Source organism: Berghia stephanieae, chromosome 4 (assembly GCF_034508935.2).
Source record: "Berghia stephanieae isolate SIO BIC M18660-M18661 chromosome 4, UCSD_Bste_1.3, whole genome shotgun sequence".
NCBI classification, from domain to species: Eukaryota; Metazoa; Mollusca; class Gastropoda; order Nudibranchia; family Aeolidiidae; genus Berghia; species Berghia stephanieae.
In genome coordinates, this window is record NC_088363.1 from 16879020 (window position 1) to 16894019 (window position 15000).

The window sequence follows — 15000 nt, forward strand, 5'->3', positions numbered from 1 at the left end:
TGACACTCGCTTTCGGGTCGGAAGTTCTTGGGTTCGAGCCTCGCTCGGTGCATAGTTGAGTCCTTGGAAAAGACCCTTTAGTCACATACCTAGCCGTTAGCAGCGCTGTCTTTGTCCGAAAAATTGTAACATCGCCTAACAGGCGTCATGTCTCGTCCTACATGTTAAATGTTGCTGTTGACCAGGGACCCCTTTTAAAGCGCTTTGAGCACATTTAGTGGATATTGCTCTATATAAAAGCTCAATGATTTTTAATATAGCAATCAGCTTGATCAGCCTTCCATTTCTAAATCTTTTTATTCATTCCAATATCTTTAGATAAGGCGGTTGTGGTTCAGACAGATATTGTACTCCGTTCCATTGGACCAGTGTCAGAACTGAACATGGTAAGTTATAATTATTTTAAAGCCTACGACCATTGAAATATGTGGCCTTTTGCCTTGGTTCGGTTTTATGCAGTGTTGAACCAGATTAGGAAAATCATGTTATGTAATATCAATATAAACAGAATTACTAAATTTATGTTTTCTACATACAGTTTGAAAAAAAATGTAATCCTTTTCCCCGATAAAATTACAAAATCTAACTTAACTCACTCAACCCTAACGCCGACTATATCCGTAGTTTACCCGGTTTACTTTTACCCCATGCCTATTTTATTACATTTTTCTGAGACAAATTATAGGCGTAGTATCAAAGCTAATGTTTTTAGTTTTTGCATGTTGAATAAAACTATCTATGTACATGCTCATTTTAAATAGATATTTTCCAATTTGAAAAGTAGCAAAAATCTCTAGGATTGAGTGAGTTACATTCAAGAATTCATCATTTAAGTGAAATCTAAGACTTTTGTAGCTATGTGGTCCTGTGGTATGACAACTCACCGCCTTCGGATCGGGAGGTCATGGGTACGAGTCCCGCTCTGAGCGAGGCATCGTTGATTCCTTGGAAAAAGGCTCTTTACTAACATTCTCTCATCGTACTTAGATGTAAAATGAGGACCTGTCCGTTCACAGCGTTATCTCAATCGGCATTTTTAAAAATAAATGTATTATCGCTTCACATGCGCCACTTGTCTCATTCTACATGTTTAGTGTTGCTTTTGGCTGGGGACCCCTTCCAAAGCGCTTTGAGCACGTTTGATGGATAATACTCTTTATAAATTCTCAAGATTAAAAATGATTGATTTAATGTCAACATAAACATAATTGCTAAATTTAATCTTTCTACAGTTTCTATTTATTGTCCTCGATAAAATCACAAAATCTAATTAAAATTCAAGAATTCATAAATTAAGTGAAATTTAAGACCTCTGGTTCATTCCTACACAATACTGGATTGAGACGGTTTATCGCATATGTAACAAATCGTCTCAAAACGGTATGATGTCGGGATGATTCAGATGCTGAAAATTCAAATCAAACCCATACTGATTTTTACAAAATGTTTTTTTTAGTATTTTAGTCGTTCCAGAATACTGTAATCTTCCTCCTCAATAATGACTGCTGAAAATTGAATTTATAGACCAATCTAATATACATGGGTTGTGTTAATATAATAGCCTGACACTGAACGTGGCCTTCGTGAAGTTATGGCCTGATACTGACCAAAAAATGACGTCAAAATGCCAGTCTTTTGCCACAAAAGAAAACAAATCGTGAGTTGTATTCAATAGTTCAACCAATGAAATAACTTGTTTCCATGAGCTCTACTAACGACAACTCACTAGGCGGTTCAAAAACCAAATAATGACGTCAAACTGCCAGTCCTTTTGGATTTCAGTATCAGGCTATAGATAGTTCGAAGATGACGTCACTCGGGCCTTTGTTATTGTTTTTGCTATCCGCGTTTGTGAGTTGTTCTCACTAAACTGTCTTAACCAGACTATAAAAGTTCATGGTTACACAGAGTTTGTGTGTTGGTCCGTTATACTTCCGGATGGCAATGTTGTGAACTCCTTGGCAAAGCGCAATCTATCTATAACATAACGATGGCGACGCACTGAACCCAAAAAAAAGACTGGCATTTTGACGTCATTATTTGTTTTTTTTGCACCGTGTAGTGAGCTGTCGTTAGTAGAGCTCATGGAAACAAGTGGTCCCATTGGTTGAACTGTTGAATACAACTCACGATTTGTTTTCTTTTGTGGCCAAAGACAGGCATTTTGACGTCATTTGTTGGTCAGTGTCATGCTATAAATTAACGATGGCTACGTTATGATCCCTCTGTTTTAACACACTTTTTGAGAAACTCACAAATCACAGTACTGCTAACGCGTCTTTTACAATCCAGTGTGTTCCGTCTTTGAAATTACTATTATTTATTTTTCACTAATTAAGGGACTGAATTAGGAGGCAAATTTATTTACTCAATACATCTAACGTCAATTGTGGTAGCTGAAACCGATTTATGATTTTCGTGGATATTCACCCATAATCAAAGACGTATCTCCCTAAAATGGAAATCGTAAGAAAGAAAGAATCGCTAAATGAGTAACTATAATATTGATTATGAAAACGTCATATGGTTATGTTGCTCCAGAACTTGTTTGATTATACGGAGGAAATTAATTCGGTCCATTTCAGTCCTATGTGAACGATTTATTAATCTATTGTAATATTTACATATATTTATTCATTCATTTATTTATTCATTTATGTATATTATCTTTATCTTTTTCTATTTTTGTCTTGGTTTTTGCTCAAACAGAGATACTCTCATCTTCATGTCAGTAGCTTCCTTACGGCTTTCACCACTGCCACTATAGATAGTATGCAGATGACGTCACTCAGGCATTTGTTATTGTTTTTGCCATCCGCGTTTGTGAGTTGTTCTCACTCAACTGTATTAACCAGACTATATAAGTTCATGGTTACACAGAGTTTGTGTGTTGGTCCGTTATACTTCCGGATGGCAATGTTGTGAACTCCTTGGCCTAGCGCATTCTATCTATACGAGCTCTCTCCATTGGCCCGTGGGTCTAGTGGTCGCCGATGAATTCATACTAATGTCCTTTATTTCATTGCTGTATCTGTATCACGTTGGTTTTGCTAGGATTGGGTTGTTAACCATATTAGTCAACTACTATATATCTTAATTATTTTTCTCTTTATATTCATTATATATCTTTATCTCCTTTCCATCAATTTAATTATTCATGTATCTATCAATCTACCTATCTTTTGATAAAAATTTTATTCGATTATCTGTATATATATATATATATATATATATATATATATATATATATATATATATATATATAATATATATATATATATATATATATATATATATATATATATATATATATGAGTATATATATATATATATATATATATATATATATATATATATATATATATATATATATATATATATTTGTGTCTGTGTTTGTGTGTGTACCTGTGTGTATACCTGGTCTCAGTTGAACGCGATGTTTTTCCTCCGCAGATCTACACCTTAGATTGCTATTTCAGACAGAGATGGACCGACAGACGGTTGTCTATGAATGTGTCGATCGAGAATCTTACCCTAGGAATAAAAACTTTGGAAGGAATTTGGCACCCGGATACCATATTTTATAACGGCCAAAAGAGTCACCTTCACGCTATCACTTCATACAACCGTTTTCTTAGAATTGGACGAAATGGATCCGTCTTGCTTTCTCAAAGGTGAATTATTATTATTTCTATAGATAGTATGCGCTTGGCTAAGAATCTCATAACATTGCCATCCGGAAGTATAACGGACCACACACAAAACTGTGTGTATCCATGAACGTTTATAGTCAAGTTAATACAGTTCAGTGAGCTTTACTCATAAACGCGGATGGCAAAAAACAACAACAAAGACCTGAGTGACGTCATCTTCGAACTATCTATAGATTTTATGATTTGATAATTATCCACTTTTTCTATGCAAATAATGTGACCCATCGCCGTAAAACGGTATAATGTCAGAATGAACAAAATGCGGGAAAGAGGTTTTGAAGATGATATAACCAGAAATGGAAAAAATAATATCGCTGAGCCACGTTGTCCCATGCTTTACTCACTTTCTCTCTCGTACTCAAGTACTCAACCTGGCCATTAACAGCAGCAGTGTCTCTGTCGAAATAAGAATACTATCGCGTTACAGGTTTTATGTTTCGTCCTACGTATTAAGAGTTGCTGTTGTCTTCGGACCTCTTGTAAAGCGATTTGATCACGTTTAGTGGATATTCCAATATGCTCAGGGGTTTTTTAATGGTTGAAAACTCATGTTCTAATATTTTTGCCACGATAAGAAATTATATTAATTCATGTGCATGATAAATTCTGAAAAAGGCAAATGGAGCAGGTGTGTTGGAATTTGAGCAGCTGCTGCAAGAGAAAACGAAATGTTGGATTAGTGCCCCAGATTTAAGCGCTTTGATTGCATTCAATGGATAATGATGCTATCCGTTTAGGTAAAATAATCACAACATCCGCTTGCCGGATGTAACGTACCAAAATACAAATCTATGTGTAACCTTGAACGTCTGTTGTCTGGTTGATATGATTTAGTGAGAAACCATCGCCAAAATGGCTGTAAAAATATTTTAAAAAGAGATGAGTGATGTCAACATCATTCCTTCTATAGGGCAATATAAGACGCTAAGATCTCGGTGCAAGGCAGTTTGACTGGAGGTTATTTTCTCTTTTTTTTTCTGGCACTTCTTTACTCGCCTAATTCATTTATTTTTATTCATCTATTTATTTATTTTTTGCATGGTGCACACAAACATTGTATCGAAAAATTGTCTAGTGATTCACAAGAAATCTGTGAGTCGACTTTTAAAATCATATCTCGTGTAGATAACTACTGTAAAATATCAACAATCCAACCCTTCTCCCCGCTTCTGTTTTTCTCTTTTCGTCCACAAGAGATACAGAGGGGTTCATTCTACGCTTTAAACATCGAAAACATAAAAATAAAGTGTAATATATTATGAAAATATTACAACATGAGTTTTCAACAATTAAAAAACCCCTGAGATCAAAGTGCTTTACAAGAGATCCGAAGATAACAGCAACTCTTAACACGTAGGACGAAACATAAAACCTGTAACGCGATAGTATTCTTATTTCGACAGAGACACTGCTGTTAATGGCCAGGTTGAGTACTTGAGTACGAGAGAGAAAGTGAGTAAAACATGGGACAACGTGGCTCAGCGATACGGTCTTTGCTTCGTACCCGAAAGGGACTGAGTTCTACTACCTGCCGCGCCTTGTGGCCTTGAGCAAGTTACCTCGCCCTAAAAAAAAACAAACAACAACAACAACAAAAAAAAAAAAAGACTTGAGTTTTTATATAGCTCAAAATCCACCAAACGTGCTCAAAGCGCTTTACAATGGATCCCTAGCTAACAGCAATACTTTGCATGTAGAACGGGACATGACGCCTGTTAGGCGATATTGGAATTTTTTTTTTCGGACAGAGACAACGCTGTTAAGGGCTAGGCACTCATTTTACACCGATGAGAGAATGTGAGTAAAGAGTATTTTCCAAGGATTCAACTATGCACCGAGCGAGGCTCGAACCCAGGACGTTCCGATCCGAAAGCGAGGGTCATACCACATAGCTGCCCTAGCTTACGTTGCGGCGCTGCACTAAGGCTGGCGCCTGGGTTATTCCGGTCTTCCCTTGGAATAGACCCTAAAGACAAATTTCCCCTTGGGGATGAATAAAGGAATTTCATTTATTTTGCTATTAATTATTTAAAGAGACTTTACTAAGGATTCAATTTTGCTCCGCTCAGAGCGGGACTCGAATCCAGGACCTACCGATCTGAAGGCGAGTGTCGAACCAGTAGACCACAAAGCCGTTTCATGTAGTGAAATATTCATATCCAATCCAATTTGTTTTAGCATCTAAACCGCCATGTAAGCTTTTACATTATTTCATTCGAGCGTTCGGAAAACAATACGCTTCAACAGTCATGACGTCACTTCCCTCGTAATGACGCGTGGTAACTTAGTAACTGGCTCTAAACAATCGGAACAATAGCGGACGCCCTTATGAAATATTTCTCCGCCGAACATAAAAGCGTATCCAGAGGAAAAAAAAAAACCCATTATAAATCTGATCATGTTTTGACTTTTACACATTCTGACCACAAGACATATGAAAAGTTCTAGCCAGCATGAAGAATAAAAAGTACCGATTTCTTTGTTTAGAACCACGATGGCCGCCGTTGCTGTTCGACGTGACATCAGACTATTGAATCCAATTAGTGCTTACTCGTGACATCCAGCGTCAGAGGAGTATTATGGCGGAATGGATGACATGCAAAATAATAAAATTATGAATCAAAAGTTAAAATGGTCAGAAATATGAAATCTTCGGTTTATTAACTCTACGAATATTCGTAAGTCCTACGGAAACGTAACTCTCTTCTTACGAGCCATATTCAGAATTTTCTCGAATCTTCACACTCACCATTAAAAGAATGGATTCGTCTTAGTCAAACACAAAAGCAACAAATATATTCTATGTATATTTTTATTCCAGCAAACCAAACTCTACAACACGGTGTAAAATTTTCCGGGCTATAAAAAAAAATAGAAAAATGTTCAGTACAAAGAAACTATTTAAATTCCATTTTTAGCACCCATATCATCCCTACATGATACCGTTTTGATGCGGTTGGTCACATTATATTTATCACGAAGAGAATGTAGAGACTGGCTAAACATAACTGGCCAAAGTGACAATTCCAAGCATCACTACTACTACTAGACGGCTGCTGTTCAACAGATTGTTCAAACATTATTCCTGACAAAGGCTATTGTTTATCTGTCCCGTCCAATTTTCTAACGCATCGATCTTATCGCTCCCTTTTTGTTTGTTGAGTCGTGTCATTTTCTGTGTCTAGAACAAAAACAACAAAATTATAGATATTGATTGAATAACATAGGATTCTTACACTCTTGCATTTTGAAAATCCTGACGTGTTCCCAATCGCTGCACGAGTTGCGGATTCGAATTTCAAAACGCAAGAGTGTAAGAAATATTTTATTCTAGACCTCACAATCGATTCTGATTTCATTATCTCTGAATAAAAGAGAATTTAAAAAATACGTACTTATCTAAATGTTACTTCGTTTTTTTTTTAAAATCTAATTTTAGTGAAATTTAACGCTAGGTAATCTAACATCATATATTATTATTGCAAACTTGATATCGTTAAACGTTCTTATTTATTGGGATGGGTAGAATAATATTTGATTCTTACACTCTTGGTTTCTGGAATTCCGGACGTGTTCCCAACCCCTGCACAAACTTGCAAGTGCACGTTGGGAACAAAGTCCGAATTCCAAAACGCAAGAGTGTAAGAAATCATTTATTCTATCCCTCAATCGATTCCGATTTCGTCATCTCTGAGTATTATACATTTTCAAATATATTTAACTCTCTCCTTACCAGAACATTTTTAGGATTATCCTCACAACCTCACACCCAACTAACACAAAAATATATTTTTACCACTCAAACACAATAGCAGTAAGTTCTTGCGATACATAATTTCTTAAGTAAAACATGCTCTACAACATACTGTTCATTTTCTTTAAATTTTATGATGTACAAAAGAAATTTGAATATGAAAAATGTTGGTTGCATCGTAACTAATGTGATGATTTTCCTGTAGGTGGTAAGGAGAGGGTTAAATAATACTTCTTTTTTTTTAAAAAAAGCTAATTTTAGTGAAATTTAACATTTGATAATCTGACGTCGCAAATTATTATTGTAAACTTGATATCATTACGCGTTACTATTTAGGGAGAGGGGTAGAATAATGTTGGATAAAGGTTTGCGAAGAACATATATGAAATTGAATCTGTTTAATGTTTTAAAGACTTTCTTTTCATTCCTTGCTAAGTTTCAATAAGCCTAAAAACACTTAACTTTGAATATCACTATGTGAACAATGGACTCCAAACATCATTATGTCGGGGTGGTTTAGATACTACAAAATTGGATTGGATATGAGTATTTCACTTTTTTTTTTGTTATATTAACTTTACAATCCAGTTTTGGCATCTGATTTACTCGATGTGCCCGTACTTAAAGGTCTGATTGTCGAACACGATTATGGGCTTGATTTAAGACTGTTGTAATGGGCAATTTGTTGCGTCGGTTTGAGAGTATTTCCATCACAACGATGAGCCCATAATATTTTGGATTATCAGACCTGCAAATAAGTACACATCGATTTACCCCAAAGCAAAAAGGGGATTTTAAAGTGAAAATGGCAAAAATGTGAATTTTAGCTTTTGTCATTTTAAGAAATTATACTTATTTCCCTCGATAAATCATAATACAATCTTAACACATGCGTCACATCTTTGAATATTTATGTAACCTTTATTAGCATCAAGTGTTGATGGGTCCAATCCTAGATACATATCATTGCCGGTCTGATAAACAAATGCAATACGCTTCAACAGTCGTAACGTCACTTCCCTCATAATGACGCATGGTAACTTAATAACTGTGGCTCTAAACTATCGGAACAATGGCGGACGCCCTTATGAAATATTTCTCCGATGAGTATAAAAGCGTATCCAGAGGAAAAAAACCCAAAAACATTATAAATCTGGTCATGTTTTGACTTTTACACATTCTGATCACAAGAAATATGAAAAGTTCTAGCCAGCATGAAGAATAAAAAGTACCGATTTTCTTTGTTTAGAACCACGATGGCCGCCGTTGCTGGGCGACGTGACATCCGACTATTGAATCCAATTATGGGCTGTTTTAACATTGTTGTAATGGAGAATACTTTGAGTAGGTTTGAGAGTGTTTCCATGACAACAATGAGACCATTAACAATTTGAGTTATTAGACCCCCAAATAAATGCACGTCGGCCCAATCCAATCCAATTCACACTAAAGATAGACGCAAACTTTGTATGGGCTTGGATGGTGTAAGGTTATGTCTCTGTAGACGCAAACTTTGTATGGGCTGGGATGGTGTAAGGTTATGTCTCTGTATCATTTGGTCACATTTCATTATTCAAATTTTCAATATGTCCAACACATCATTGCAAATATTGATCCATTGAAGCAATGATTCATCCATGACTTCAATGTTATTCAAAATTCATATTTTTATCGCAGCAACAACATTGACAACTTAATTTATCGCAGCCAGTAGCTATCGGTGCTTTTATATTTTAGTTCATATTATAAATATATGAGACGAGATACAATTTTAAAAAAAAAATTTCAGTTATCAATCTTTCATAGCGTACCACTTAACAGTTACAAGTGTGAACGATTTCAAAGCAGCCGTTCATTTTAAGTTTAATATAAATATGTTGAAGTAAAGATAAATTATGTATTCGCATCTTTTGGATGCCTGGTGTTGTATTGTGGTCTGGGCCCGGGTTTTCTTCCAATATTTGGATAACATTAAAATTGGATGGTTATCAAATAGCATAACCCAATTCCGTTCCGTTTCCATTCACTTGGTACTTCCCGTATTTCTGTTTGTTAACCAAAATGAACTGCAGTTCTCTGGAAAACATATTTTTTTAAAATTTGGCCAAAAAACTCGTTTTTCAAATATTGATCGATTTAAATTACCCTCATCATGGCAAAAACTCTCAACTCCGGGACTTGCGATGTTTCAGGTTTGCGAGTTTTTGCCAAGATGAGGGTCATTTAAATCTATCGATATTTGAAGGACGAGTTTTCTGACCAAATGTTTAAATACATGTTTTCCAGAGTACGGCCCTTAACTGGTTAAAGGAAAGAATAAAGGCGTGAATTTGAATAAAAGGCTGGCAAGAAGGGGGAGGCAGACATGAAATTAACTTTTATCTAACATCAATAACTATAGAATGGAACAGAGCACAACATAACATGATAGGGCATTTACTTCCCACGAACAGAAAAAGTTGATATAACTCCGCCGCGCTAATACTTGAAGACATGTGTTATTGTTCTGTTTTCTCCCCTTTTCCTTGGAAGAGGGGGGGGGGGGGGGTAAATCCACAATACATCAAAATTCTTTATAACCCCGTGTTCACCTAGCTATGAATGAATTACTGGGTCTAGTTTACATTTTCCTCAAAGAATTGCGGCAGACAATTTCCATAAAAGTTGCAATCGACAACTAAATTCCTGTTTTTAGGTCTATGTAAAATCGATAGCCACTTTTCCCTTTTTTTTCTTTTTGTCGCTGTTATTGTTGGTGTTCTTTTCTTCATCATCTTCCTCCTCCTCCTCCTCCTCCTCCTCCTCCTCCTCCTCCTCCTCCTCCTCCTCCTCCTCCTCCTCTTCCCCTCCTCCTCATCCTCCTCCTTCCTCTCTCTCTTCTCTCTCTCCTTCTCTCTTCTCCTCTTCTTCTTCTTCTTCTTCTTCTTCTTCTTCTTCTTCTTCTTCTTTTTCTTCTCCTCCTCCTCCTCCTCCTCTTTCACTTCTTCTCTTTTTTTTTCATGTCTTTTATAAAATTCAACTGAGTCGGACCCAATTATTACTGTTCATGGTCCAATGAGAACTCCATTATGATCATATTTTACGTATACAGTGAAAAACGAGACTGAAGACCTCCAGATGATTGCACCTGACCTATAGATAGTTCGAAGATGACGTCACCCAGGTCTTTGTTATTGTTTTTGCCATCCGCGTTTATGAGTAATGCCCACTGAACTGTATTAACCTGACTATAAACGTTCATGGATACACAAAGCTTTGTGTGTTGGTCCGTTATACTTCCGGATGGCAGTGTTATGAGATTCTTAGCCAAGCGCATACTATCTATACAAATAAATTTTGGCCGACAAATAGATACTGATATAACCACGCCTCTCGGACAGTCGTCATCATGTAAAAAATGACAATGATTGATAAACATAGCAAACTACACAGGTTTTACTATCGATGGTATGTGTCTGATTTTTTGAAAAAGACCCTGTTCTACCGCTTGATGAATAAAACCAACAGAGCAATCTATGTGCAAAATTAAATGTTTATAATATAATATGATCGAGAAAATCATGAGATAACTAGTCACCCATTTGGCGGTATGAAAACAATAACAATGATCAGAGAAAGGTCGAATTCATTCACTTTATTGTTTGTAAACAACCAACTATGTTTGTCCAAGCACGTGTGAAGGCGTGTCACAAATTTAATGGTTTGATTGGTCAAAAATCTACTGGTTAATTAATTGAGCATCGACTTATAGATAGAATGCGCTTGGCCAAGGAGTTCATAACATTGCCATCCGGAAGTATAACGGGCCAACACACAAACTCTGTGTAACCATGAACTTTTATAGTCTGGGTAATACAGTTTAGTGAGAACAACTCACAAACGCGGATGGCAAAAACAATAACAAAGGCCTGAGTGACGTCATCTGCATACTATCTATACGAAAACAGACCTAATTCGATTTTGTTACGTCTAACTTTTTATTCTCCCAGACCTCTCTTCCCAACCGAACATTTAACCTATAAACTGGCGTACTCTGGAAAAACACGTATTTAAAGTTTTGGCCAGAAAACTCATGCTTCAATAAATTAAATATCGATTTATTTAAAAGACCCTCATCTTGGCGAAACCTCTCAAAACTTTGAGAAGTCCGGGTAAGAGAGATTTTTCCAAGATGAGGGTCACTTAAATCGATCGATATTTGAAGCACAAGTTTACTGGCCAAATTTTTAATACGATTTTTTTTTTCCAAATTATGGCAGCTAACTGGTTTATGGGATGGTTAGATACCAACATGCACATAATAATATTTGAAATTAAGTCCACGTCGATAGGTACAATTTGGGTCACAAGGAAATACTTCGCGATAGATTAGCGTTCTCGGCAACGAGGAAAAAACACTTACAATCTCCGCTATTACAATAGATTTATACAAGTAGGAGTTCAACGAGCGTATTTGTTGTGTGCATTAAGATCACAAATTCCTCTTGAAGTCAAGAGAGTTCTGGAGCTAAAGTTGTGTCGGTGCCGTTGATCTGGCTTTTTTAGTAATGTATTTTTGTTTTTCCATTTTTTTCTTTTTGATGTTGGTTGAAGAGAGGTTTTGCGCCCGAAACGATACGTGTTTGGTATTTTGTTCTTTCTTTTTGAATCTCTTATATTTATTCTTTTTTTTATTTATTACTTTTTACAGTCTACAGCTGCCTTCTAGCAGCTTAGTATCACTTTGACTTTTAATGACAGCGCTTTTACGTAAGGAGCGTTCAATAAGAAAATTAATGCTTGATGTGCCCTTGTATTCCATAATGTATTGCAACACACCGACATGTGCATATTCGCAGGGCTGGTAACCGAACGCACTTAAGGTCTTGATCTGAGATTGTTGTTATGGGTCTTTAGAAGCCATTGTTTTGTCTGAGATTTCGTTGTTATTTGACACCATTTTTTGGTTGGTTCGAGGGTACTTCCATTACAACCACGAGACCATAACAATTTGGTTTATCAGACCTGCAAATTACATAGTACACATGGCTACAAACTGATATAATATTATAGGGAAGAAAAGTGCGATGTCAAAAAACTGGTTTCCATTTCATTAGAAGCGTTAATCTACTCTTCTGGGGGAGTGAATACACCCCTTGTGTAAATTATCTTCTGGTTCAGAGAGATAGCATATTATTTTCTAGTCCAAATATATGCTGGTCGTCAATTAAGACCATCTATCCTCGCTCTTTTTCGTCCCGTAATTGGATTCAATAGTCTGATGTCACATCGCCCAGCAACGGCGGCCATCGTGGTTCTAAACAAATAACATCGGTACTTTTTATTCTTCATGCTGGCTAGAACTTTTCAAATGTTTTGTGATCAGAATGTGTAAAAGTCAAAACATGATCAGAATTATAATGTTTTTATTTCCCTCTGGATACGCTTTTATGCTCGTCGGCGAAATATTTCATAAGGGCGTCCGCCATTGCTCCGATAGTTTAGAGCCAGTTACTAAGTTACCATGCATCATTACGAGGGAAGTGACGTTAGGACTGTTGAAGCGTATTCTTAGAATCAATCAATACATCCTGCTACGAAAATAATTATGCCACCTTATGATTCAATAAGAAACCTATTCATTATTTGTTCTCCGGAGTATTGGTTAGATTCACATTTCCAAGGATTTAGGAACCAGAAATGTAGAAGGGATGAAGTCAGACTTTGGCTATTTATTCTTTATTATTTGTAACTTTCAGATTGACCATCAGTGCTACGTGTAAGATGCACCTTGAGAATTTCCCACTGGACATACAACACTGCCCTCTTTTAATCGGAAGCTGTGAGTTGTCAACGCAAAGTTTTAAAATTAAATTTTGAGAATGGACAATTGTTTAAATAACAAGCTCATGATCATGCTATGTCACTTCTTTTGCTGATGATGACAATGATAATAAAAATAAAGACTGTCCTGGTATGATTATGAAATATTTGGTACAATACTTCTTTTGTACCACTTTTTTATCATCATGTGATTAGTAATTGTGTCTTGGCTCTGGTAAATGTCAAACTGCAGTAAAATTGGTCATTGACGGAAAAGATAGCAATACTCTATTCTCATTTTAGTATATTTTCGACGTACAATTTCCATTCTTTTTTCTAATTTTTCTTCTTCATGATGTAGTCCTTCAGAGTCATAGGAGCCCATGGAGCCCGAGTTTATCCCGGTTTCTAAAGCGTGAAACGAACATACTTACTTACTTACTTATCCGAACTAGCGACCACCTGAGCTCTAGCCCTTCGGTCTTGTGCCATGACGTAGAAGTTAGATGTCTTTTGTAGTTGTTCCAGGTGACTATAAAGTGTGTTACTGATGCTTGGATTTGGTGGGAGGAATGTGCATCTCAGGTCTTCAAGAGGTTGACATTCAAGCAAGTGGTGTGTTACTGTTTCATTGGGGTGTTGACATAGGGGGCAGGAAGGGGATGTGTCTTTTGTAATTTTGCTTAAATGGTTGTTGAGCGGTATGTGTTGTGTTCTTAGTTGAAAGATGATGCTTTGCTGGTGTCTTCTGAACTTATTTAGGCAATCAGTCTTTACAGGAGTGGTCATATGGGAAAACATAAATCTACCCGTGGTGCTCATTGCCCAACTGTTCATCCATTCTTCTCTCTTATTTGTTTTGATTATTTGTTTCGCTGTGTCTAAGGATACTGGAAATGATGGTTGTAAAAGTGTTGATCCGAGTCTGGCTAGTCTGTCTGCATTGTCATTTCCTGGTATATTTGAATGTCCCGGTATCCACTGGAGAGATAAGTCTACTCTGTGTGTTGTAAGGAACTCATCTGGTTGAGATCTTAAACTATTGAACGTTGAGGAGAGTTTATCTAAATCGAGAGCTTGGAGAACCGATTTGGAGTCTGTGAAGATGACAGTGTTTTGAAGTTTTGAAGGGTTTAGCTGGAAAACAGAAGAGAGGTGTCGCAGTGAGGCTTCTATTGCAACTGCCTCTGCCTCGTAGTTTGAGCAGGAGCTTCCGCAAGAATTGTGGATTTTATCACAGGTTTTATCTGGGTATTCTACTACGTACAAACCCATACCCAACATTTTTAGTTCCTTTGTGGGCAGATCCATCTGTGTAAACATGTATCCAGTTGTCTGGGTATTCTTGTATTGTCTTCATTGCTAATGTTTGTATATCTGATTTGTTTTTATTTCTTGTTGTTTCTTCTACGAGGTTAGTCTTTATTTTTGGAAGTTTTAGTTCGGCGTATGGAGGTTTTTGACTGATTAAAATAGATTTTTCTCTGTTTTCTGGGAGTCTGTGTCTTTCATTCAAGTTGTTAGCAATGTGTAGCAGGGATTTTTGTTTTAATCTTGTTCTTGGTTTCCATTTCTCTGCCAGAATTCTGTTTGGATAGCTTTTCTCTTTTCGTTTGTATCTTTCAACCATTTCAAGCACTGCTGATTCTCTGCGAAGTCCAAGTGGTTCCACATTAGTATGTATTTCACATGCTGCTGTGGGTGTCGATCTCAGGGCACCGGAGATGAAGC

At 36.6% G+C, this 15000-nt stretch overlaps 1 protein-coding gene across 1 annotated transcript in view; it reads left to right on the forward strand.

Moving 5' to 3' along the window:
• The window catches only part of LOC144970118 (gamma-aminobutyric acid receptor subunit alpha-2-like), a 51757-nt gene that overhangs the window by 16176 nt on the left and 20581 nt on the right, over nucleotides 1-15000 (forward strand). Inside the window, exons 3-5 of the mRNA XM_078909364.1 lie at nucleotides 319-386; nucleotides 3454-3674; nucleotides 13206-13288. Coding sequence (XP_078765490.1) covers nucleotides 319-386; nucleotides 3454-3674; nucleotides 13206-13288 — 372 coding nt within the window. The remainder of the gene's footprint in view (nucleotides 1-318; nucleotides 387-3453; nucleotides 3675-13205; nucleotides 13289-15000) is intronic.